At 52.4% G+C, this 27,158-nt stretch overlaps 1 protein-coding gene across 1 annotated transcript in view; it reads right to left on the reverse strand.

Annotated features, from left to right (window-relative positions):
* Positions 1–24,380, reverse strand: part of MMP17 (matrix metallopeptidase 17) — a 51,190-nt gene extending 26,810 nt beyond the window's left edge. The window contains exon 1 of the mRNA XM_065851914.2: positions 24,217–24,380. Coding sequence (XP_065707986.1) covers positions 24,217–24,345 — 129 coding nt within the window. The 5' untranslated portion in view covers positions 24,346–24,380. The remainder of the gene's footprint in view (positions 1–24,216) is intronic.
* Positions 24,381–27,158: the final 2,778 nt, after the last annotated feature.

The raw sequence follows: 27,158 nt of genomic DNA on the forward strand, positions 1-27,158 counted from the left end.
ACACTGAGAACACAATGGCACTAATCTATATTCTCTACTGGTCTCACTGAGATGAGCTCCTGCTCTTCTGGTTTCAGTGATGGAACAAACCACGTCTGGTATCTCACTGAACAGACTGCTGTACATCAAAACAGACCTCTCGCTAACTCCATTTATTGGATCTTTTCTTAGGACAGTGTCTCCTCCAGGACATACTTCAGACCCGACTTCGCCTGTGCAGCATGACTGGTAACACCAGCGCCTGCCTTGGCCTGTCCGTGTCCTCACTCACAGCTCCCAGCCTCCAGAACTGAACCTCCAGCACAGCTTCACAATATCCCTATTTACAGCAGCCAACAACATTTTACCCGGATGGATCGGCTCAGCTGCACATCTCTCCTCCACTCAATTAGTTTGGAGATCAGTGGCTTGTTCCTCCCCCTTGGAGCATCGCTCTCCCCTCCAGCCAGGCAGCCTTGGTTTTCAAGATAACCTCAGGACACAGACACCTGTTCGAATCCGCTCACAGCACGGCTCCATGTCCCTTTCCAGAGACTGCAGAAATTCTCTAGTCCCCTGCAAACTGGGAAATCAAAAGCTGTGATTGCTGTGCTCTGGCAAGGCTGCTCACAAACGCCGCAGTCCCTGATCTCCTTCAGCAGCTTTTAGATGGGGTCTTAGCTGCATCTTCCCATTTAGTCCATTTAGTTTTTAGCAATGAAAACATTATGATGTTAATAAATCCATAAATCAGAAGCTGCGCTGGCATGTGAAATAGAGCATCTATTTGGGAGAGAATTAATCCCACTTATGTCTCCTGTCCCTGGATCTATGTGACTACAGGAATAACACATTTGCTACGCAGTTGGCTTTGCTGCTTCCCCCAGTCTCTTCAAACAGCGGTATTACAATGAGTTTTCTTGTTGACAGGCTCTTTCTATTAGCTGTACAAGTGTCTTGAACAATTATTGATGCTGTGGGCAAGTGCAAGCAGGAAAAAGAAAGGAACCTTATCTTCATAAGCGAGGCTGTTAAAGCAAAGGAAGCAATAACTGCAGCTCACAGGTGACCAGCGCACAGGCGCAGACACCCAGGGCTCTGCAGATCCTCGGGAGCACCCACGGGCTGTGGGAGCTGAGGAGGTCACCCCGTTACCCACCGAACGGTGGCAGATGGAGAATAAATCCCTACAGCACCACAAAGCGTTGGACAACTTACAAAACATGCCAAGAGTTCTTTCATTATTAAAACTAACTAACTGAAATGAATAATTTAAGCGGCTCTGACTAGTCCAGGGCATTTTCCTGTGGCTACCAGGATGACTCTGCTTTCAGTGAGAACTGATGTTAATCATGATCTGGGACCAAAGCAGTTTGGCAGAAAAATGGAACAAAGCTGAAACCAGACAAAACCACAGATTATACCCCTCCCTAGAGGGATTCAAATTACACAGTACCTGAATTTGACAAACGAGCTGAACTCTGCAATGTAGAACTTGCTTTTACCAGCACTTCCCCCACCCCAAAATGCCAATTTAAATAATAATAAATCCACACAGCTATACACACTGCTATCTCTCGAGGCATTACAACGCAGGCCAAGCTGCACAGCACCACTTGCGTATGCACCAGAGCACCGCGGATGGACAAACAGCAATAACCAGCTCCCGCCCCAGAGCAAGAGCCAAGGAGCCAGGTGCCAAGCCCGGTCCCATTGAGAACCGTGTCCCTCCAGCCACGCACAGCAGCCATGCCCCTCTGCAAACCAGCCCGCAGCGAGGGCGCTTCGCTAAGCACAGACATCATGGGTGCTCAGGATCATCTCCAGGCTCCCGTGGGTGGCATTGAAGCCAAGGAGGTGTCAGGGAAAGGGCTCTTCATTCCGCATGGGGACCCCTAAACCTGAGGCTTGGCAAGCAGGGCCAGGCTTGGCTGAGCGTTGCCTGGGCACAACCATGTCCCTAATTAGTCCTTGTTCCCGGCTCTGACCATCAGCAGCAAGAAGCCTTGGAAGCGCCTGCCGTGACTGATGGCCCCGGCAGCGCAGCGCTCCCTCGGTCAGAGGTGATGCCTTATGCACAGGCTGCAGACAATAAATGATATTTGGGTGGCTTTTAACATCCCCTTGAAGAACATGGGTACAGAGCGTTGCTGTTGTGAGTCACATCTCTCTGAAGGGACAGGGACTGGGTAGCCATGCACTGAAGGACAGGCTGTCCCAGGTACCCACATGCAGCTTCCTTTAGCCCCTTCAGGAGGCTGGTCTTGGGGACACCAGCACCCCCAGGCACCCCAACCCTGGGTTCCTGCCTAGTGGCTCATTGCCACATACCAGTGGCCACAGGGTCCCCCCCACTGTCACCTCACCAGGCTGCAGACCTAAACCCCTGCATTATTTTCCAGGTGGGGACAGCAGCAGGGACGAGCCTTTTCCCAACACGATGGCCATCGCTGTGACTACAGCCATGCACAGTGCCTCGTATCCAAGCCTGATCTTAATTACAACGGCATCTCTTTGCTTGCTGCTGTCCTGATCGAACCGACATGGCATGTGCAAATTAAAGCCAGTGCCTGTGATTTTCTACATCAAAAGCCACTCCGAGCTTGCGATAAAGGAGCCCGCTCTCCCTACCACCCTTGAGCCTGCGTCTCCGCACATCCCCTGCCCAGCACAGCTGGCAACAGGCACATTTATGCACAAAGATCATCTCTCTCCCACTGGGTAGCAAATGATGAAATGAAAAGATTATAAAACTTACATATTTGAAAAAGCTCTAATGTGAAAATATCCCCAATCTTCTGTGTCCTCTCCACAGTACTGATACAGCCTGACACAGCTGGGGGCATCCTTCACTTTTCTACACGTCAACACCCAGACTTTATGTACCTATTAGATCTGTTTGCAGTGGCAAGCAGATATTGAGTTACAAGATTTCAGCTTCCCAGCCACATACCCCATGCTGAGACCCAGGTAAGAGGATCATCCCATCTAGTGGCTGCTCTCCTGAACCCTCAGCTACGTTTCCCTGCCCTCCAGGCTGGGTTGGCCCCTTACGTCACAAGCAATAAAGGAAGATGGATGGTTTTATCTTGTTGAAGCATTGCTAGAGGTCTGTTTCCCCTCGTGGCTGTGGGTGGTGGGAGGATGAGGCAGACGGGTCCTGTTATGGGCAGCCCCTGCTCTGTGCTCACGGGATTTACACAGAAATCCATCCCCTGGCGCCTTCCCCAGACCTGTTCCAGCGGGAACAACGCAGACTGACTCTTGATACCAATCAGAGCCATTGAATGGAGAGGGCTCGCATTCCTGCATAAGCAGGATATGAAATGCAGAGAAACTCCTGGAACAGACCAACACGCACAGCGGAGCAGAAAAATCCATCCTATAAATTGGATACATTTAATCACACCAGGTTTGGTTTGCCTTTGTTTTTTTTTTCTTAGGGGCCCATATATTTTGACTCCTTCGGCTTCGTGACACAAGCTCTGTCAACGTCTTTGATTGAAAGTGTCAAAGTGACCGCGTGCATCATGTCACAAGCAGAGTCTCTCTCCTTGTGCCACCAGGACAGCTCTTCATCAGGAGCAGAGACAAGCCTGGCACACTGCAAGGACCATTTGTCACCTCCACGGAAGCCAACCATCCAGGCCTGCTGTCTCCTGCCCTAAATACCACACGAACCACCTCATCTCCTGCTGACCCTCGTGTGGGAAGGTGATCAGCATCATCCTGCAACGCAGAGTACACATAGGTGCTGCCAGCTGGACTAAAACTGCCCACAGGTTTTATTTTTCATAAAGGTGACTCCTTATTCCTCCTTAACGTGCCAACTCTTCCTGCATCGCTTGGGAAAGGAAGGATGCTGCTGTGCCCAAATGGCAGCGAGCACAGGAGAGCTATAAAAATAGCAGTAAATAAGTGTTATGGCCCCTTTAACACAGGGAACGAGACAATTTGACCTTTCCAGACACCTGCAGCTTTCTCCAGCTCCAGTCCTGCCTTGCAGGAAACGTTCTGGGTACACCTGGCCCGCAGAGCACAAAGATCAGCACAGGGAGCTTTCAAACAGCCCTGAGCAGCTTACACACTGAGACCTGTCTATCTGCAAACACGAACTACACACGTTCTGCTCGGTTTTTGTTCTTTCCTTTTATTTTCTACATGCCACAGCCACCAGCTTAGACATTATCCTTTATTTTTTTCCATAGCAAGGCAGCAGTTGTGCTGCTGTGCAATTAACCCACTTTAGCAGACAGCTGTCCCGCAGGAAAACCCCAGCAGCAGAGCAGAGGTAGGACACAGCCCCTTCCTCAAAGGGATGTGACTTTCAAAGCATCATTAGGCCAATTTCAGTGATCGAGCTATTAAACCGAGTTACTCTTGTTCCTTGGTAAAATAACCAAAGAAATCAAAACATAAACTCCTGAGTTAATGCAAATTTAAGCTTTCGTGTTGATTGCCCATCACACATTTATTTCATTGCTTAATCTAGCAGCACCAAAATGAACATCCTTCTAGCAACGGTACAAATAATAGTCCTCGGTGCCTTTCAGCGAGCGATAGCATCTCTGCTGCAGGGCCGCGGTCCTGCAGGGCTGTGCAGAGGCTCCGCGCAGCCAGGCAGAGCCCGTCCTTCCCCAGAGATCTGTGTCAGCAGGAGAATGGCAAAAGGGAAGCGGGGAGGCGGCGGCGTGGGCTGGAGGTCACACTGCAGGGAGCACAGCGCGTTCGCGCAGCCCGGGCAGATGCTCGGCCACCGAACCTCCGCGCCTCTCAGCAATTACTCACAGCAGTGCTTTACATGATGCATTATCGTCTAGCCTTTTTTCCTGGGTAAAGCCTCAGGTTAAAAACTTTTAAAAATAATAATTATTATTATTTTTGGTCTTTTGGGAAGTGCTCGCAACTGCTGGAGCGCTGCTGGGGAGGCAGCGATGCTGTCAGCTGGCTCCCTACCAGCGCGCATCAGGCCATAATGGTTAATGAACCCCTTTGTAGCCTTTGTTTTGCTCCCTTTTCTGTATTTAATTTCACCGTTTATAAGGCTCTTGGGAAAAGCAATGGGTTTGCATGCAAGTGTCCTGCAAGTTTTCAGCAAGAAATCTGGTTTGTGTGAGCAGGGATGCAGCCGAGAGCCTGTGTTTAATGAGGCTATGTCAGAGCTGGCTGTATGGGAAGGGCAAGAGGTTGGCAAGAGCCCCTCCTTTTTTTCCCATAAATGTCTTTTGCCATCTTTCTGCTCTCCTTTCTGCTTTGGCAACAAGCTGGTAGGGTGGCTCGGCGGGTGGCCAAGCAAGCAGAGAAACAGAGGCACACAGGGGTGTCCTCGAGGATCCTCAAATATAACCACTTCTGCTCCTGACAAAATGAAACTCTGAGGTGGGAAAGACAATTAGATTTTGCCATTGAGGGCTGTGTTGCCCGATTCCCCACAGACATAGGGACATCACAGCTGGACAAACACCAGCCTGGCCCAACAAGAACTGACCTGCTCCAAGAGTAAAGTTACTCCATGGCAGCCAACACCAGACATCAGAGCCCCTTCCTCGGCCGCTGCTCTTGAACAACCCACATAGGGCTGGTTTCACCCAGCTGTACTGACCTCAGTCATCCCGATGCTTAATTTTGATCCGTTTCTTGCTTTAATACAAAGACCTCGCTTGGCTTTGGACCACTTATCCATCAGGCTGAGCTTTCAAAGCAATAAAATAAGACGTCCCAAGTCCATCTTGTAGACAAGGGAAGAAATCTTGCAGACAGGACTTGTCACAAGTAAGAACAGCATTGTTATGTATATATTCTGTGAATTAATGCCTTTTAGCTAAGCTACCAAGACTTGAATCTTTTCCAGCCCGTAGGCTCATGGTTTTACTAAGTAGCAACTATTGACTTTTAAAAAGGCCAAGATAATTTTATGACCATGAATAATATTTCAAGCTATACAAAGTCAGATAATGGCATGATGGGGGAAGAAATCAAACCAGTTCATATATATCAGGCCTTAACTACTGACTGACAGCCAGGAATGAATGTTTCCTTTCAGAAGCAGCATTTCATACACTGTTAAGAGATGGGGCTGGCAGGAGCCACGAGCACATTTGCCCTTTGTAGGATGTGATCGGAGAAGGAGAACCAAGACCTGGGCTCCCACCAGTGCCTTGGGACCCTGCCTGGCCTGACCCAGCGTCCTTCGCCATCAGGCTGACCCCTCTCTCGACCGCTGGGCTGATACATTTACCTGCCCAAACCATCCCAATACAGAACAAAAGCCACTGGCACAGAGCATATGTGAAAACACACAGGAGACAGTTTCTCTGTGGCCAACATGGGGAAAAAAAAAAGCAAGGTAATAGAATGGAGAGGCTAAAGAATCAAACAGTAGCCAAAATGATATGAGATGAATTGAGCTTGCTGGACGTGCGGGAAGGAGCAGCACAGCCGGTGGGGATGGGGCTGGGTGCTCACCCCCACGCAGCCCTGCAGAGGGGCAGCAAAAAGCCAAGTTCTTGCTAGGACAGCAAAAGTGAAGAGATTGTGTTTTTCTCTCAGTTCCATGGGTATAAACCACCTGAGCACACTCTGACACCTCCGCCACTGCAAAATCTCATCTCATTTTGCTCCCAGTTTGCCAGTTCCTGGGCTGGCGGGTTCAGGAAGGAAGGGGGAAATCTCAGCTCCTCTGGGAGCCCAAAGGAGCCAGGATTTCTCCCTGACATCAGATCACTCAGGTAAGGAGCTTCAAGAAGTCGCCTTCCTCCTCTGTTACCCATCACCCGGTGAGACCCAGCATCAACCACGGCCACAGTTTGTACCGGGTGGGAGTACAGATGTGTCAGAAAAGGCATCTGATGGATGGATGGATGGAGGGAGGAGCAGGAGGAAATACATTCAGATTGCTCTGACACAATTTAATCTGACTAAGAGCTGCAGCCGCCAAGGCAGCAGACACAGGTGCGCACAGTAACCCAGCCCACCAGGGCCATTGTAATGACGTTTTGTTCGCCCTGTGTTTGAGTGTATTGTATTCTGTTGTGTTGTACTACACAGAGCATTTCCAACAACAAGCCCACCAACACACCGTCAACCAAAACTATTAGGGGAATGCAAGCAAGCTCGGTGGACAAGAAAGATGTAGCTCAACAACTAAAAGCAAAGTAAATTCAAGATATACTTGACTTAGACAGGAAGAAAAACCCCTTCAGTGTGTTGCTCCTGCCCCCTTTGCTGCTGGGGGCTCTGCTGTCTGTCCCAACACCAGGGACACCCGGACCACGGAGAGAAAGCCAAGAATCCCCTGATACTGGGCAGACGAAACAGAGCAGAATAAGAGGCACAGGGTAAATGAGGAGCCCAGCGACAGGGGTTTTCCTGGAGCTCAAGTGCATGTATTTTAAGGTTACAGCAAGGCTCCTTTTGAAACAGATCTTGTAAGGAGAGGTTAAAGAAGCTTAAATTATTCTCTCTGAACACAGAGGCTCAAAGGTGACGTCTTTCATGTTGTTCACGGTGCCGGAAGCGCTGCCCTGTGCGGGGTCTGGCTGCTGCGGGGGCTTCAAGGGAAAACATGAAGTTTGCGGGAGATTGTATTTCATGTGCGCGCTTGGCACAGCGCGGACTCCAGCTGGGACTAGCTAAAGAAGTGGTGAAAACCACTTTTTTTAACTAAAGAGCTGGCTGAGGAAGCCATTATTCAAGCTCATTTTGTGGCTTTTTTGATGGGGAGTCTATAGGACACCCCTGGGAAAACCAAAGCAGCATCCTCAGACACTGCCATTCCCCATCCCCACGGTTAGAGGGACTGAGAAGGCCCAACGTGACCAGCCATCCCTGGGGCTCTCTACCCAAGCAAGATCATTAATCAGATTTAAGATTTTGCTTTTCTGCCTTGTCATATAATGTCCCACTCTCCAAGCTCAGAAATTAGGGGGAAGGGGGGAGGCGGGACCGCTGTCCCCAAGGGACCAGCCAGGTGGCTCTGGGGCATATTTAGCAAGAGCAGGGGGCAAACCCAGCCTGGGAGAGGCTTCGGGGGCTGATGCTCAGCCTAATAAGCTAATTGAGATGCTGAAGCAGCTACATAAAGAACATATAGTTATCCATCATTTTAATTATGCATATAATGGCTTTATCTTTTTGCTACCTTATTTCATTATTGAAAAGGTTTTATTTCACATATGCATTTTAATTCTGAAGTCCAGCCACCAACAAAACTGCTTATAAACAATTTAATACACAATGAAGCAGCAATCCTGGAACAAGGGTGGTGGAAACTCTCCCAGCACCTGGCACTTCCAAGTGGTACCAGAGCACCCAGAAGGCAGCAACGCAAGCTCATTTAGAAACTGCAGCTTAGGAGCTTGTGCGAGAAGAGCATCTCCTGGTGATCATCAATATACAACAGAGGTCTTGGGCATGCACCAAGGCAGAAGAGCCTGCCAATGTGTTTGCAACACCAGCATAAGAGCTACACAGAGAGAAAGAAACATTGAGCTGCATGGTTCTCTCTGCCCTGGAGACCCATAGCCAGCCACACAGACTGAGCTGGGCAACAACATTCCCATACCAATGTCTTTTGGCACCGCAACACCACATCTGGGATGGAGAAGAGTCATTACTGCACATCGAGCTGCACAGAGCAAAGAAGAAGTTCTTGAGCGCTGATTGCAGCTGCCAAGCACCAGCAGCCCTGCAAAATAACCCAGGAGAGCCCAGGCAAGACCCGCATCTCCCAGCTGTACCAGGAGAAAATGCTGCTAGTTCTAGTCCACAGTCAGCATTTGCTTAATAAATGGATTTCTCTAATGATGTTTGTCAGCTTTTCTAATTACACGAGATATGCACCTTCATTTTTCATGCCTCTTTCCTTCCAATAAAGTGAAATTAAAGACAAATCCACCCAGGTAAACTCCACCCCAATGAAACCAGGAATAATTTCAGCAAAGGCATCCACACAGCCAACTTTTACCTTACATTCCTTCAATGCATTTATTCCCTCAGAGAAGCTGCATTAAAAATGCATAGATTAAAACAATAGGTACCTGGAGATGGAAACATGTTCATTTGTTCTTTCTTTCTCTCTCTCAGCCCTGCTACACTGAGCATTTGTTGTTAAGACCCCAAGAGATCAATAGGAAATAAGCAGGTGCTTAAGTTTGAGTCATATGAATAAATTAATCGTTATTGAAGAGAATTCACATGTGCATCCTTTACTGATTGCTGAGTCAGTGCTTTTAAGCTATCAAATTGGATCAACCTGATTGCCATCACAGAGTCCCCTTTTGCTTCCCCATGACTGAGGCAAGAGCTCCTCAACCTGATAAATTTTGCATTACTGGGTGGAAGGGGAGGGATGCAGGGAGCCCCCCTGAGCCCCATGGGCACCGGAGTCACATCTGCAGCTCCAGTAAGTGGGAGATGTAGGAGTACGTGACTACAAGGTGCTGCTGCAGGCTGGGTTAACTCCCATTTTTGAAGCTGAGATCATCAGGTGAAGGTGGCACCTGTCACCCTCTCCTCCTCCCCACACTGTCACCCAGCAGGAGAACACTGTGACCCTCCCGAGACCAAACGGCCTTTGCAAAGGGGCTTTATCTTCGCTGTCAGGAAACCCCGAAGGGTCAGAAGGCAGCAGGGGAAATTAGTGCTGTCAAAATCAAAGCCGCGGTAATTAAACGGGAGTTTTCTCTGTGCCAAGGGGGCAGGCGAGCGGAGGCGGTGGGCAGAGCACCCCTGAGCAGGGACACGAGGTTGTGTCCTACAAGGGGGTGTCCCTGCTCCTGCGGGAGGCGATGCACACGTGGAAAGGGAAAACCCGTCCCATTCCACGGCACGCTGCACCCACATACAAGTGTATCCCGAGCACCCTCGTCCTGCTACTCAAGTTCATCCTCACCCTGCAACTCAAAAATTATCCTTTCTTTGTTCAAATCTTCCAGAAAGAAGGAAAGAAAAAAAATAGGCAGTGTCTAAAGCACTTCCAGTCTGATGTGCAAAAGCCAATTACCCGAAGCAGAGGCAAACAGACAGAAAGGGCTCCTGGGCGCTGGGCAGGCAGCGCTGGCCTTTCCCAGGGCCGCACGCACCCGGATCGATGCTGCTCCGCGCCTGCCATCCGCTCTCCCCGCTTCCCTTTGTTCCACTGATGGGTTGCCAAGGTGCCAAAGTCAAATCATTTGAACTTCTCACTGAACGAAAGACATTCCAGGTTCAAAATTACACCTTGACCCAGCTGGATCATTTTGCAGCAATTATCACCAATTTCCATGGTGGGAGATTGTAAGAGTTCAGAGGAGAAGAAAAAATATTGCTTGTCCTTCCTTCACCTTGCATGCAAATGGAAAAGCAAATGTGATCTTCTTGCTCTTGACATAACCATGCTTTAAAGAGCTTCACAAACATCTATTTCCTCATTTGAGCTCACACAGAAGACATATTATCTCTCTTAAATATGCTTTCTCCTTGGCAGTGTGCAGCCTATCCGCTATCGTTAACATTTTAAGAAGCCGCCAAGTGGTTATTTTCAAAACTGATATTAGAAGGTGGATATAATCTATTTTAAACCTCAGTAAAATTGGCCAATTTCATGAGGTTTTAACGAATGGCTGAATTAATCAAGTCACACAGTTATGAAATGTGAAACGCAGCTCCCTCAGCTCTCCACCCGCACGGGGGCCATTTGGAAAAAGCCCAACCCTCTGACGGCACAGCCAGAGGAAAATAACAATAACGGGAATGGTTTCCAACAGACACCGACGTCCCGAGCGGCGACGCTCTCCCTAGCAGAGCATCTCCGTCTCGCAAGACTTCCACCTCCACTCGCCTTTCCGGCATCGCCACGCGCCGCTCCTTGGGCGGCCAAGCCCAGGGACTCGGGAGCGATGCCTTAGGGAGCGATGCCTTTGGGAATGATGCCTTTGGGAATGATACACTGAGGAGTGATGCATTCAGGAGCGATGCCATCAGGCTCTGCACCCACCCAGTGCTGCCTGTTCTGCAGCAGGGCCAGGTCCAGCCCTCCGGATGCTTCGGCTGCCTCCTGCCTTTCCCTGCTGCCCCCTGCACCCCCCACCAGGAGAGGAGCCCCCATGCTGGTTGGAAGCAGCTTCACCCTTTCAAGGGGAAATAAATCCAGGAAAAGACATTTCCTGCAACATTAAAATTCCAGACTCCTCTGTCTTACTTGATCTCATTTGTGAGGTCTTGCTATTCAGTCGCTTGGAGACTTGTGTTTACTGCTTTATTTTTCTTTTCTTTTAAATGGTTGAAGTTAGTATTTTAGCTGAGAATGAGACCAAAAATATCAATTCCTAGGCAAAACTGCCTGGAGCTGTCTGCTGTTTCCATCCTTTGCTAAATATACGTCCGATGCAAAGTGCGGCTCAGGGACCAGCAGACACAGCATCACCAAATGCTCCTTCCAGTGCAGGTCCCTGGCTCAGGCTGGGGACACCAGCAGAGCAAAGCCGTGTTGTGCTGGCGTTAGGGAGGGAGGTGCTCGTGGATTTGGATTTTTGCATCTGTGCAATATTCTTCAGCTGCCACCCTCCATCAGGCTCCGTGCACGGGCAGATGGGCAGCGGCATATCAGTCCGGGAGTGCTCGGAAAGCTGCAGTCTGATCACAAACGTACTTGGGACGAGAAGACAAATGGCTCTGGGGAAAATACAATGACCTCCCCAGCAGTGTCAGGAAACATTTATCAAATGGCAGAAGTCATTAGCTGTCTTGCCGCTCACCTATCGGGAACGTCACATTGCTGGTGATGGCTGGTTAATGCAGACCTGACGGGGCTTTTGCTGCCAGAGCTGCGGTCGGATCCCTGCTTGGGGTGGCAACAGCCGGGTTTGCCCAGCGCAGGCTTGGCCACTTGTTTGGGAGCCCCCCGCTCTGCCCCTGCCTTGCTGAAGGGCACAGCACACAGAGCCAGCCAAGCGGGAAGGGTGTCCCAGGGGTCATGCCACATCGTGGCAGTTTTCGGTCCTCCCCATCCTGCGCAGAGCTGTCCCGGCGGGCAGGGACGATGCCGGGGAAGCCCCGCAGGAACAGCTCAGCCGGCACAGTGCGAGCGCCGCAGCAGCCGCCGCGCGTTCCCTCCCTCCCCGTCGCCGCCCCGGTGCAGGGCTGGCAGGGCACCAGGGAAATTAAGCAGGCGATTTCTAAAGCCAAGAGAAAAGCAGCCATCTGGGCCCTAACAGACAGGTCGTTTAATGAACAAAGGGAATTTTCTAGAGAAGCCGGAGAAATGCAACAGTCGGAATAAAGAAGCGGTAACCCCTCCAGTCCATCCAGAGAGAAGCTTTCAGGGAGCGTTGAATACTGGGGTAACGCACCGTCCTGTCTAATTAGAGGATGAAGCAGGAGATGGGCTGAAGTGGTGGGAAGCAGGAAGGAGCCTGGATCAAGAGCAGGGTGGGCTGGGGGTGAAGTTCAAGGTTTTTTGTGCCATGAAGAGCTGGGGCAACCACCCATGATGGTGGAAGCGGAGCCACCCCGGCAGCCCCCTCTGCCTGGTCACCTCATTCTGCACCTTTGAGGATGGGATCTACACAGCTATGTGCCCTAGGAGACTTTATATGCCCTCGTCTTAACTCAGTGTATTCCCCTGGAGAAAGTGAGATTACTGCTGTGTGACAGACAGAAAGCCAGGGTGACTTGCCCAGGTCACAGCTCCAAAGCTCAGGGTACAAACGCGACACCCTTGCCCTCACCTTGCACATCCAGTGCTGGACACAGACACCTCCTCTCCTTCCTGCTGTTCCTCGCAGGAAAACCACCGTGACTCATCATTCAACTTTTTGAGTGCTTTCTCACCCCGTCGTTTCGCGCTCTGCCACATTTCACAGCCTTGTTCTGCAGCCCCTTCTCCTGGGGCGGGGGGACACCTCTCTTTTGAAGCTCTTCCAGGTTATTGAACTCCTATGTTAATGCAGCTTGTTTCCCATCAGCTGAGGGCAGAGTGCCGGGGACATCATTTATTTTCCATGTTTATTTATGTCAGGAGAGACCTTCAAGGATTTGTTCGCAGCTGCTGCGGTCGCTGCTCTTGCTGAGGTTTCCTCCCAGCCCACCACGCGCCAGCAAGTCAGAGCCCACCGGCTTCCTCCAGCTGTTCTGATGCCGTGGAAACAAATAATTTCCTTTGCGTTTCTTAATAAGGAGCAGAATCTCCCTTTTTTTCTGGCTAATAGGCCCTTAGGCCCCTCGAAGGTAAGGCAGGATGGGAACTGGCAGCAATCCTTCAGTCAAACAGTCCCCAGAAAAGGGCCAGTTCTGGTCACGTCCTGTCTGGACTCTGATGACCCGATCACAGCAGAAAGCACTGTTGTTCCCATGGGACCCGCCAGGAATGAGCTCCTCCTCCAGGACAGTGTGGATGGAGACCTGTGAGCCCTTGAAAAAGGGAGGTTTTGGGATTATCTCCGCTGAGCAGCTCCCTCTGCCCCTCTCACCCTTGCGGAGGAACCAGCTGGGTGTCTGCTTTACTCCACCTGCCACTGCCGTAACTATTATTATTTCTCAAGGCTCAGTCATGGCTGCAGGTGGTCACTTTTTTTGCTATAAGCAATAGAAGTCTGATTTGCGACTGAAGGTGACCTCCGCTGCCTCCCCGCGCTGGTCCGAGCGGGCACGTCACCCCACTCCCAGCTGCTCCCCAGCAGCTCCCAGCTCTTTGCAGCGTCCCGAGGCCGTGTCCTGGGGAGCTGGCTGGAAATTGGTTTTCTCTTTAGGGTTCAAGGCTACCCCAGCAGAAGCGAACGTGCCATATCAATTTCCTCCGTTGTCCTTGCAACCCTCTGGGCAGAGCAGCATTTGTTATTTTTTGACAGATCCCTGTGGATGCCGCTCAGGCATCCAACCCGATCGCACAGCAGAGCTGGCAATTTTGCCAGAACTCTGCTTTAAAGGGTTTTGCAACGTTAATTAAATTTCTGCAGTTGTATCTCTTGGCTCTGAAGGGGATCCGAGCCTCTCTGAGCACGTGAGGAGCGGCTCAGCTCCTCATCCCTGTTCAAACCTGGCTCTGAACAAGTCTGGCTCCCAACACCGAATTCCCTGGATGCAGCATCAGAAACACAATATTGTCCCTCACCAAAAGGAAATGAATTCAGGACTGTCAGGGCTCAGATACAGTCTGGGTGTAGATAACCTGCAAGCTGAGAGATGATCCCAGAGCCACAAGAAAAACAGATGTCCTTGCCTGGAGATTTCCTCTAAACAGAAAACCAAAAATGAGTATCTGTGGCTGCCCAGCCAGGCACGATGCAGGAGGGACAGCGAGTCACCCCGGGGACTCCAGATGAATTGGACACAAAGCTCCTGCAATCCTGCTCCCTTTCGCCTCTGACGATGCACAGCCTGGGGCTGGCACCGATGGCCCTGGACTGGCACCGATGGCTCTGGACTGGCACCAATGGCCTCGGGCTGGCACCAGTGTCCCTGGGCTGGCACCAGTGTCCCTGGGCTGGCGCTGATGTCCCCTGCCACCACGGCTGGGCTTTTGTAGCCGCTGCTTTCCAGGAAAGCAGGGAAAGAAGAGGAGCCACCACGTGCTGGGGAAATGCAGGAGGAGACAGATTGGGCTTAACAGTTACCCTTTAGAAATTTAAACCAGGAGCTGTTTGTTGCAGGAAGAGGCTATTAATAAATGAGAAAGGAGGCAGACACGGAGAAGCCAAGGAGAACTTCAACTCTGGGAAGCTGTAGCAGGGCTAGATTCACAGCCCGAGCCGTTCCTGTGGCCGAGGTGGGCACACGGCTCACGGGGATCCCGTACGGCTGGGAAACCAGAACAGAGAGCAGAAAACAGCCCGACGGTGCCAGGCTGGCGTTTCCTCCACAGCACAGCGTGATTTCTGCCAGCTGTTACAAAGGGACCTGGACGGAAGGCGTCAGCCGCATCACAAGATACCTGGCACCAGCAGGTTTGCTCCAGGGCAGCTATTTATTAATCATCACCCGCTGTGGCCAGAGCATCCTGAGTGCAACAGGGGGACGGTGCTGGGCTGTCAAGAGCCAGCATGCGGGCACTGCAGTCCCATGGGCATGGTCACACTCTGACTTTCCAAGAGGCAGCTCAAGCGGGATAAAACCTTCCCAAGGAGAGCAGCAGAGCTGCAGATGGGCAGCAGCGGGTCCGTGCCTGTGCTGTGGTCACGGGAAATACTCGGCGTGCTCAGTACCGCCGCGTGCTATTTCATTAAGAAAGTCAAAGTTTGTGCAGCTGTTAATAATCGTATTTGCTGCGAGGTAAAAGGCAATTATAGCAAAATAAGAGCGAGGAGGCGCAGAAGGCGTTTTGCAAACTGTATCCACGTAAAGCATGGGACACTGTGGTCGTGCGGTGACTTAGTGACCAATGCTAGGAGCCCCTGCCTCCCAAGCTAAGTAAGCAAATACCATTTCTCTCACCCTCTATTAATAAGAGCAGCAAAAGGGCAGTTGGGCAGCAGCATGGAGGGCTGGGCACGGCACGAACACGGGAGGCGAGCCCAGCACCTACGGGTGGGTGTCCAACCTCTGCACCCAGCCCAGCACCGACCGATTTTCTCGGATATTTTCCCAGTTTCCACAAGAGGGCACCGGCACGACACCGACGGGGACACGGCGGTGTCCCCAGGCAGCCTGGTCCCCCCCCGCCAGCCCCACAGCAGCAGGAGCTGGGGCACCACGGGGGCTCAGGGATCGATCTCCATGGGGTTTTGTCTGCAGAAGAAGAGTGGTTGATATTCATCTCCCAGGAGAGCTCCCTGCAAAGGCTGAGAGACCTTGGTTCTGGAGTGCTGGCTCACCAAGACATTTGCTATTGCAGAAAGGAACCCCTTTTGCTCAAAAAGGTGATTTTCAGGAATAGCTCTGTTAACACCAATGGGCTGCAGGGAGGGGAATGGTCCTTTTCTGGTGGGTATGGAGGGGCACCAGCCATCACCCATCTCCTCCAATCTCCGCATGCCCATGTGCAGCCCATGCAGGGAGCACGAACCCTCAGGAGCTGCTCCTCTGGGGAAACAGCTTCGTTCGCAGGGTCCTGTTGGGCTCCCAGCAAACCCAGATGCAGGGAAAGACCCAAAAGCCCCCAGGAACAGAAGCACGGATGAAAAGAGCTGGCCCAGCGCAGCAGATGGGCTTTGCAGAGCAGACCAGGGGGCACACACCTACCCCAAGCTGGTGTCCCAAAGGCAGGAGTCACCCCAGAGCATCACCTGGGAGAGCTGCATCCCACAGCTGCAGCCAGGGCAGGCCCAGCTCCCATGGCCGCCCATTCCCCAGCTCCAGCAGACCCTGGAGAATCACAGCTGATCTCCTCCAGATTATCTTGATCTTGCTGGACACTGAGTGCCTACCAAAGCACGAGGTGTATTAGAAATGCTAAAACAGCAACAGATTGTCTGACAGGGCTGTCAATCTGTCACGAAATATGACATGCATCCAGCCCGGGAGGAAGAACTGGATTGCTGTACACTTTAGTGCCGGCTGAGGCCGTGCAAGATTATTCCTCTTTTCGGAGTCTCATTGATCAGAGCTGAAGGATCCATTTCTGCAGCACAAACAGAATGTGGCAAAAGTCCCAAATCACCTACCTCTCTTAGCTGCGCCTTTATATAAACACGTTGCCATTTCACAGGCTTGTCTATGAGGGATTTCCCTTTTGTGAACCCAATTTTCTCTCGCTTTTGAACACAAACGCATCTCTGACATGAAGGATGCAAAGGTAGAGACAGCGTGGCTTGGTACAGAGCAACGGGGAATTTGCCAAGTAGCAACAAAATGGGGGGCAAAGAAGAAAATAAAAGTCAATTTCATGCAGAGAATTTATCAAAGGAGTGAAGATGCTTCTTGAGCAGCGTCACTGACTGCTCTTCTGTTGGAGGATGCACCGCAGGGGCAGGGAGCACGAAGAAGGAACAGCAATGACAAAATAAACACAAGTAACGAGGTGGGAAGGAGCCCGTGGGCTGGTGGCAGCTCCCCGTGCTCCCCACCATGTGTCTTGGCAAAGGCGCAGCCGCGACCAAGCACCAGCGAGGACACAACTAATATTGAGTGGCTGCAATATCTCCGGAGGAGATCCCACATGGTCAGCTCAAGAAAAACATGAGAGACTGTGTTGTTTCTCTCTTGCTCAGTGATAAATGAGACCTGACACCCTTTCCCAAAGGCTGAATTCATCACCTCCAGAGCTTACAGGTAATGAGATCTGGAGTCATGGTGGCATTGTCTCTAGCAGTCATGGTATCATTTTGCTCCTTGTGCTCTCCTTGGGATCCACAACCAGACTTCCCAAGGGCTACAATAGGACAAAAGGAACATTTTCTCGTGTTACTCTTCAGCCAAGCAGACCTCCAAGTTTTCGGTACTGATGGGTCTTTGAGAAGGCCCTGGCCGGGGGGGCTGTGAGAGCCCCGCAGAGCTGCCCAGCAGCTCCAGGAGTCACAGCTTTGACTGTGAGGGAAACACAAAACCCATCTCCGGAGATGGATTTGAGCCACAACGTCAGCAGTGGTATTTCTGCAGGTGACAACATCTCACCAAGAAAAACCAGTCTTCATCAAGGGTTGACTGATACGTAGACAGCCAAAGCCTATAACTCGCGGTGTTTTGGAGGGTCTACAGCTGCCAATCAAGTGCATGCTTCAACAGATTAATGTTTCCAGGCTTTCCTCTCTAAAGTGATCCCATGGGAACCCCTTCCTCACACACCGGTCTTTTCTGCCTTTTTATCCCATTCAGGTCCCCTCCAGGGTTCAGCTGCTCCCTTGGTCCCAGCACCGCTCTCAGATCTGCTTCCTCAACCTCAAAAAAGACAGTGAGATACCCAAAGTCTGGCAACAGCCCATGAGCTTTCCTTTTGATGTCCTGGTAGTCTGGCATCTCCAGGAAGGGGCATTTGATGGGATGTGGAAGAATCCAGAGTTGGGTGGCCTGGGACAGAGGCCCTTGATGGGATGAAGTGTCTCCACCATGGTGTAGGACAGGCAGCCTCTGCAAATGAAGACCTGTGGGTGAAGCACCCCAGATCTCCTATCTCCCGCTTGGATTTTGGATGGGGAACCTGCTGTCCTGCATCCTTAAAGATGTGTGTAGCGGGCCATGTAGGACACACTGAGATGGCAGAGCAAATCCAGGATGAAACGGCAGCACCTGCGCTGTCGGGTGATCTTCAGCAGCTGGGAGCTGAACCACAGGAGGTGCCACTTGGGGTCTGTTAAATGACAAGACAATATAATCCAAACATGTCCATCACCTTCAAGCAAGGACCCTGTGACACGGGTAAAATTGCTTTTGTTCACCCAAAAGATCAATATTGTCAGGATGAAATAATATGTCAGTCCGTGTGAAGAACTGCACCTGACCACTGCCAGTCAACAGGCAGAGACTCCCTCTGGAGAAAATAGAGAAGAAAATGCTGAATACACTGCCGCTTTCCCAAGTACTGTGTTCGGATCGTTCTCGCCAGGAGCTGTAGATCATCCCCAGATTTCTTGGAAGAACGATTTTCTGTGCACACGGTTTATTCTGATGCAGGAAATTCCCCAGGTTTAATCGGGTTCTTTGCTATTAAATCATCACGGCTGATCAAACCGCCAGAGCCCCATCTGAAGACCACGCTCCTCGCTGAACGTCGGCATTTACTCCACGCCAGTCACGGCAGGACTTTGCTCTGAACAAACCTGCTGTCAAAGGCAGTTTCTCATTACGCTCATCTAAAACTCTCTGGTCCTTCAGCAGCTTCTTCCCCTCGCCCCCGCGCGTCTGCTTTGTTTTGCGCCGGATTTCACTTTGCATATGTGCTTTGGTGTGGGTTTGTTGTTTTGTTTGAGGTTTTTTTTGTTTCCGATATAACATCAAATCTCTTAATTCTCTGACCCAGAAATCAGAGACAATCCTCATAAAAATCTGGGACAAAGAAGACACACGCAGCTGCACGCGTGCAGCAGCAAGAGCTCCCGAAACTCCCAAATCTACCCATTTAAAGTGGTTTTGATTAAAGAAAGCATTTTGAGAACTGTTGCTGTCGGATCTTGGGTTATTTTGAAAGCAAATCCTTGGCTTTGAAGCGCAGCTTTCCTCTGAACGCGACACTTTAAAGAGCGGCGACGTGGTGGCCCAGGTTTACCGCCAGCCAGTAATCTGCATCCGAGGTGCCAGGGCTTTTCCGTCCCACGTTGTCACCTCCACGAGGACCCAGGGCCCACGCAGGGTCCACGACTGCTCCACCGCATCCAGAACTCGAGGTTCCCTCCGCGCAGCCTGACCTCTCCCGCACAGCCCACCCGGCAGCGCTTTCGCCAATGAGTACATAATGAGAAATTAGTGCGCGGCCCCGGCGATGAGTCAGAGCGAGCGGCCGCTGGCGCTAATGAACCAGCAGGGACAAAGCAGCGTGTCAGAGACATCCAAGGCCCTGGTTTTGTGACAACGTCACCCATGTCACACCCATGTCACCCCCGTGTCCTCAGCGGGACCAACACATGTGGTTCCACCAGTGAGTCACACCCAGACCCCAAAACGGGACAGCCCCGTCTGACGCCAGGGGGTGGGAACGCACCGTGTTTCACATCACCTCTTTGCAAGTTTAATTTAATGAGGGAGCATAATGAAATACCGCGGCTTGTCAGGCGGGCACATGCAGGCAGCGACCTCCCTTGCGAGAGCCCCATGAGTTTTTAGGGACAGCAGGAGGGTGCAGAGGGGCAGCCCCACTGCACGCTGCCCCACAATGGGGGGTCCAGCTGGGGGTCCAGCCAGCCACCACCTGCTTCTGTCTCCCAACAGCACCCAAGGATGAAGAAACGAGGCCAAGGTGGGATCCCACACACTCCATCCACAGCACCAACCATGGGGACGTCCCCAGCACCAGCAGGACTTCACCCAGCTGCCCTGCACCCTTCCTGGAGCCTGGTTCTCACTGAAGTGGGTAATTTACCTTCACTGTCCTGGGTAATTCACCCAGCCGGGCACACAAGAGCAGCCAAGCTCAGGAGGAAATTGCATTACTGTATCTGGGGTGCTCAAATCTGAAGGGGAAGCAGTGGTTCAAACCAGCCAGGGCTTTAATACCAGATTAAATGGTTCCACAGGAACCTGTCTATTTGAAAGCTTCCAGCCAGCCTCTTGTCAAGTAATTTAGTTTGCATTGTACTTTGGCTTTAAGAAGTACCTTAAAATGTAACCAGCAGCACGTTCGTTTTTCTCTTTAACATGGTAGCTTAATTTCCTTGGAGGGAATTCATGGACCTGGGACAGCCACTCCACATGGAAGGGAGTGAAGTGCTTTAATGGCAGCAGGGCCAAGCAAAGCTCCTCTCTCCAACACCGTTGGCCTGAATGCATTATTTTTCAGGGAACCTATTGAGCATTTTGCCATTTTGGAAGGCTGAATGAAGCTCCAACTGGGATTATCAATTTTTAATTTCCCCATTAGCAGAAACAGAAGGTTACGAGTCTGGTAGTTTCCACTGTGAGGGAACAGCCTATTTCCATACAAGAATTTCAGTTTAAGAGGGCTAATTATCCCCAGTTTAGAACCAGGAGGTAAGCCGTGTCTCAGGGCCACCGCGCCTGGCCCCAGGTGCTTAAATGCAGCAATTTAGGAGAGTTCCTGGCTGATCCCAGGATGGGCAGGAGCAAGACTGGACTGACACATGTGCTGCACATCTGGCAGCAGTGGGATGCTCCTGCCCTTCTGCAGACGGGGAAATCACCCCAGAACCAGCAGGAAGGAGCCATTCCCCAGGCATGGGCTGGATTCTGCTTTCAAATTCAGCACCCGGGAGATGCGTAGGAACTGCTGCTCCTCCTGCCCCTCTGCTCCCCGAGGTGGGACACAGAGGAACCTCTGTCTGTCCCCCAGCCCACCCCACGGCTCGCAGGGCTCTGTGCAGCCCCGGCTCTCCCCACAAGCACATCCTTATCATTCAAATGAGGAGCTGCCACAAAAGCGAGGGCCCTGCCCTGAACAAAGAGCCACTTGGGATGGCGGAGGGGGACGCGGGTCTGTGGTCTCCACTGATGAATGCAAATGCCTCCATCCCCCCGGAGCAACTTCTCTGGGAACCACACAGAGGGGCTTTGTGAGCGGGAGGCTGAGGGAGGCATCGCTCATACGCAAGCCCCCAGGAATGCCCAGCAAGGCCCAGCTGGAGAAATGCCTGGGGGGCACACACAGACCTTCCCCATCACCCTTGGCCACGCGGTCAGGACAAAGCAGCTCACACTAGTCCTTTTTGCACCCACGCTCTTGCAACCACACTGAAACGTCCCCAGCACTCCTGAATCCCTTGGCCACTGATGCCAGAGCCCATGTCCCTGAGAGATGATGTCGGGGATGCCACCACCACCTCCCATCCCGCAACTCCAGCGCTGGGGCAAAGCGCCTTGCTCGGGGCCAAGTTTGCTCAGTGTTGGACCCATCCCCTTTGCTGCTGCCCGGCGTCCCGTGGCACAGGTGCTGTACCGCAGCGGCAGTAACGCAGCCCAGCCTGTTTAACATCCAGCTCCTTTACAACCCAGCAGGTCTCCAGATCAAACTCCAGTGTACAAACTGCACCGAGCCAGCTCTTCTGAAAAATAAAACCTGAAGGTAGACCTGTCTTCAGACCTGCTTCAAAGCCCAGTCAAGTGAGAGCTCTTATTACTTGGTTACTACTAACACATAGAAAGTCTTTGCTGCTCGCACCCCCGGGACACTCAAGCCCAAAAGCCATAAAAAGATGCAATTTGTGAACATTGGGCACTGCGGTGAGCAGGGGTTGGGGGGTTTACTGTAGAGGCAGCAGCGCGGATGCAAAGTAGTAAATCTCAAAAGCAACGTACTAAAATTCAAGGGAAACACTCAAGTCAAGCTCTGTTCCATCTGCTATTTTATGCTCTCTTTGTTAGAGCAGCTAATGGAGAACAATAAAAACATTAATAATCAAGCTAGATTTATAAACTGGGCAGGATATTCCACTAGCAATGAAATCTGGAGAATCATTCAATATTATATTGCTTTGGGCAGCACTCTAACAAGAACCACCTTTGAATTATAGCCCTCTTTCCTTTTGCTGAACTTTAATTTGGCCCAGCATCACTGTTTCATTTAAAGCAAACGGAGGGCAGGACTGGAGCAGGGACGCGGCTCGGAGGCGCAGTCCTGTGGCACCGAGAGCCTCTCGGCTGCAAGGGGGGGCTGTTGGGGATGTAAAAGCTCTGTTGACATTGTGCTCTATTTACTGCAGAGAATTGCTGGATATAATTTTCAAAGGTTAGTGGAGCTCTCTATTGCCATGGTTTCACGCTTCCTAGTTTTCAAATATTTGATTGAAATGCATCACAGACCTTTAATTTCTTAGTTGCTTCATAAAGTGGATGTCAAATAATTCTTCTTAGAGCTCTCACTTCCCACACAGTGGTATTTTCCTGACAAACACCTCTGAAAATACCTGGCATTTTCTGCTCCCTGCTGCTCATTAGAGGGCACAAACACAAACCTGCTTTACAATCAACCCCTTCCTAGTCCCACCAGCTCCATCTCCGGCCAGAGATGCATTTGCCCCAGCAAACCCACCCACCGGAGGGGAGAAATCACCCAGACACCATCCGATATCATCTACTCTACGCTCCCCAGACTAAACAGGGTTCGGTTTCAACACAGGACTCTGTAATCCCCTTCTCCTGCAGTTCAGTTCTGCGCAGTTATTACCACCCCCAGCACCCTTTGCTTCACGAGGCTGCCACAGCTCTTCAGCGTGGTTTTAAGCTACCGCTCACATCCAGTCCAGGACAAAAAAAAGGTCCCTTAATGCCTGGAAGCCGTCAGTGAAAACTAACAGGCCCACTCGAGTATTAACATTTAACCTGTAAAAGCTGAATGCAGCATATACAGCAGCAAGGGTAAAAGCAGGTCAAAGTTTGAGTCAAATTGATTGGGGCAGAATACACCAATTTGTGTGCTGTTTGCATGAAATATTAATTCCAGTTTTAACATTTGGTTACAGAGGGAAGCAAATGCACCGTAATAATGCAGATGTGCCTGATTTCCCCCACATTTTCTATTCTGCTAGGAAGCAATGGGGAACGATACGCTTTGTCCTTCCGAGCAGGTGTTTGAGCCGGAGCCCGCGCCGGAGCCTGGGCAGCAGCGTCCTGGCGCACCGCTCCGCGTGAGCCCGCTCGTTAGATAACCCGTCGTGCTGCAAATCCTCCCTCGCGCCTTCACACGGCGCACAGGCAGCGTTTTTAAATTCGATGAATTTCAGGGAATCTCTCTAAACCGGCCAGTCCAGCCCCAGGACTGCTTTGCCAAGCACAGCCACAGCCAGCTTCCCGACACCCAGGTTTGAGGCAGTCACGGCATTTCTCCTCTCTGAGCTACAGCTGGTATCAGCAACAAGAAACTTTTACTCCTCCAGGAGAAAAGCCCCCACCTCTGCTCTCTCGGAGAGGATGGAATGGAGCTGTATGGACCTGCTGGCACTGTGACCTGGCAGGAACATGACCCTCCCTGCCTGCTAAAACCTGTCACCTCCCTGCAAACCGCACAGGTACCTGTGAGCAGAGAAGCAGGACCACAGGGATGCCCTCGCTGTGCAGACTGCAGTGGGGTCACCCCTCCGCCTAACACCAGTCCCCAACGCATCTCCGAGCGCGTCCCGCTCCCTGGGGATGGCTTTGACACCAAACATATCATTTTATCCTGCTTGCTGTCAGGAGTTTATATGGCTCCACCGCAGGCAGGGAGCCCTTGAGAGAGGCCAGCCCTTTCTCAGCGCCTGAGAAATCACCATCCATGTGTGAACGCTGGTGGGGACATCACCCCACGGGTGCTGGGCTGGGGGAAAGTTGGGACACCATAGTGGGGTGCAGAGGGACACAGCGTAGTGGGTGCAGGGGGGACACCATGCAGTAGGTGCAAGGGTTATGTGCGATGGTTGCAAGGGGATGCACCGCACGGCGGGTGCAAGGGAGGGGGGAGGCACTGGCTTCAAAAGGGCTTTGTGCAGTGGATACGTGGTGGGAGATGGACCCTCCGCTCAGCGCGGGGGAGCAGCAGGTGTAATGAGAAGCACCGCGTAGAGAGGAAGGTGGGCAGCGGGTGTAAAGGGGCACCGAGCAGCCGGGTGCTCCGGGGGGCATCTCCAGCCGCCGAAGCTCGGCCGGAGCCGCGGGGAACGGCGATGCCCGGAGGGTGGGGGTGCGGAGAGACGGGGGCCGGTGGGGGTGGGAGCGGAGAGGAGCGGGGGGTCGCGGATAACTCACAACTCCCCGGGTGATGTCGTCCGCCGCGGGGGTCGGCGCCGCGGGCGCTTCTTGCCACGCCAGCCACAGGGCGACCACGAGAAGCATCTCCGGGCGGCGGGCGCGGTGCCGGGCGGCGGGGCTCAGCATCCCCCCGCGCCCCGCGCCCCCCGGCCCGGCAGGGCCCGGCCCCGGCCCCGCGCTGGGCTCCGCCGGGCCGCCGGGCTCCGCGCCGCATCCGCGCTCCCGCCCCGGGCTGCGGGCGCCGCCGGGGACGGAGGCGGAGGTGGGGGCTCCGCTCCGCCGCGGAGGTTCCGCTCGGTTCCGCGCTGCTCCGCCGCGGAGGTTCCGCGCCGCTCCGCGCGGCTCCGCTCCGCCGGGGAGGCTCCGCCGCCGGGACGGCTGCGGGGCGGCGGTTGCGCGGTCACATCGCCTCGCTCCCGCACCCCGCGGAGCGAGAAAGTTGCTTCGGGCGCTGCCGCGGAGCAGAGGGCGGCTCGGCTGCTGCTGTTGCTGCTACTGCCGCTGCCCGGGGCCGCCGCGGCTCCGCCGCTCCTGCCATGCACCCCTGCGCGTCCGGCCGGCGGCGGGAGGAGGAGGAGGAGGAGGAAGGGATGCTAATGAGGGAGGCGGTGTCCGCGCTCCGGCGGGGGGGCGGGCGGCTCAGCGCCGAGCACCGGGAGCGCTCCCCGCGCTGCGGCTGCGGGCGGGCTCAGCACCGGAGGGCGGGATGTGCCTCTCTCAGCTTCGTGTCTACGTCTGGCTGAAAGCTTCCCGACACGCTTCTAAGCACCAACATCTCTGCAAGGACCAACCTCCTCCTCCGAGGTTTTTAAGGTGCTGTGGAAAACACTGTGTGGTTGGTGTATCTCCAACTGATAGCCAGTCTCAGCAAGGCAAATGTCTGGCTTGTCCCCATAAACGGCATAATGGGATCCTGTAGCCTCTGCAGTGTGCCCTCCCCTGAGAGCTGTGAATCTGCCACATGCTCTGACATGCCAGATGGCGGGGGACACCCTGACATCTCCAGCTCCTGCCAGTTCGGGGTGAAAATGTGCTTCAGACTTAGCACCTGCGCTCCCCACTTCCTACTAGCACATTAATACACTCAACAGTTTTGGAAATGATCTGTAAATTGTTTATAAAAACAGACTGTAGATGTTTTTGTTTGGGTTTTTAAAAAATAAATAAGAAATTGAAATAATGAAGAATGGGCAGAGATGAAAAATTGCTTCTAGATGCTGCTGGGACAAAGTTATAATGGACGTGGATATGACAACCTTCTGCACAAATATATTAATTCACCAATGAACTGTAGCTGCTTCAGGAGATATTTAGTACCAGACAGGACGAGAGCAAAGCCGTGAAGAAATCTTTGTCCAGAAGAAAGATTAAAGAGAATTGACGGGGAGATCTTGCTCCTACAGGCAAGTTCATGCCACCCTGTGTCCCCCTGAGCCAGGCTGAAATTATTGCTCCAACACCGGAGAAACTGGAGAGGACAACCCTGGATTACAGGGCCCAGAGCCTCACCAACTAGAACTACCGCTGTAGCTCAAGAGCTTTGTTCTTCAATAAAGGAAAGTTCAACTTCTTCAAAAGACCAGCAAACCCCATCCTCTGGTTCCACAGGTGCAGGGAGGGGGTTTGCAAAGGGCAGGAGCTCCCGCTCACCATTTAACATCACCTTGGAAAGAAGCCCACGGCCACCTGGCCACAGAGCCCCCATCTCCCAGGGGTGGTTTCCCCTCTCTGTCCATCCCTCTCCCTTTCGCAGGATTCACTCATCTGTGCATCTGCTGCTGCCCCCGCCTCGTCCTGTCCATCCCACAGCTGCTGCTGCTCCCGGGGGAGCTCTCCTTCCCGCCTCCGATAACTGTCACACCAGCACCGATGAGACAGGGATTATTATTTGCTCAAGCCCAGAATCCACAGCTCTGAGCAGAAGGCAGCAGCCACCCACCACCCCTCAACCTTCCCCGGGTTTTCCAGCAGAGAAGCCTTATCCCGGGCAGCCAGGCCAGCCTGACATTGCTTAGCAACATCACACGTAGTAATTTCCTGCTAAGCGGCTCCAGAACCTCTTCTTATTAGGGGTCATTTCTCTTGGCAGTTGACACGACTGCAGACAGGTCACAGTGATCCTCGGAGGGAGCAGAGGCAGCACGTCCATGCGGGACTGAGGGGAACGCGCAGCCGTAGCTCCAAATTCTGGAGTTTAGGGAAAGCCCCCAGCCCTTGGGGCGAGCGGCTGCTGCAGTGACAGCCGTGACGGGGTGAAAACTGCCAGAACAAGTTCACTGGCCCCAGTAATAGACATGAACCAGGTTTGGGCTTATGACTGACAAATACTCCAGCACTTCGGAGGACTTTCTAGAGGCTCCGGGCTCTAACGGCTGCTTCGCACAAACGCTGTCCCTCTCCATGGCACAGCTTGCCTGGTCCCCATGCTGGGCAGCCTGCAGCTCCATGGCTCAATCCTGTGGCCTATCCGTGTGCCACCCCTCCTGCCCAGGAGGCATCATCCCATAGCAGCCAGGGGACCTCAGCTGCCCTCCTCGTGGTTCTGGAAGATGCTTCACGCTCCACCTCAACCTTTAATCCCATTTTGCAGATGAGGGCAATGAAGGATAAAGGTCCATCATGGGCAGCCTGTGAGCTGTTGGACCAAAGATAAAGGCTGAGCCCACTCCGTCTGGAAGAGTTTTGCTCGTAACTTCAAGGGGTCAAGATTTTAGGGCACATGCTGCCATTTTACCTTCACCTTCCAGGTCATCCTTTCTCACAGCAGCACATCAGGGACAAAATCTTCACGGTTTCCATCAGACCGGGTGTTTTAAGCAGATTGACAGCAGGGCGAATGGAAGATTCTGCTCTGCGTCAAATGTACTTTAATCCTTTTAGATTTTTCCTGTGGCATTAAATATAAGAGTGTACCCATTTTTACCAAATGTAAAATATAC

Source organism: Patagioenas fasciata, chromosome 17, assembly GCF_037038585.1.
Source record: "Patagioenas fasciata isolate bPatFas1 chromosome 17, bPatFas1.hap1, whole genome shotgun sequence".
Classification (NCBI taxonomy): Eukaryota; Metazoa; Chordata; class Aves; order Columbiformes; family Columbidae; genus Patagioenas; species Patagioenas fasciata.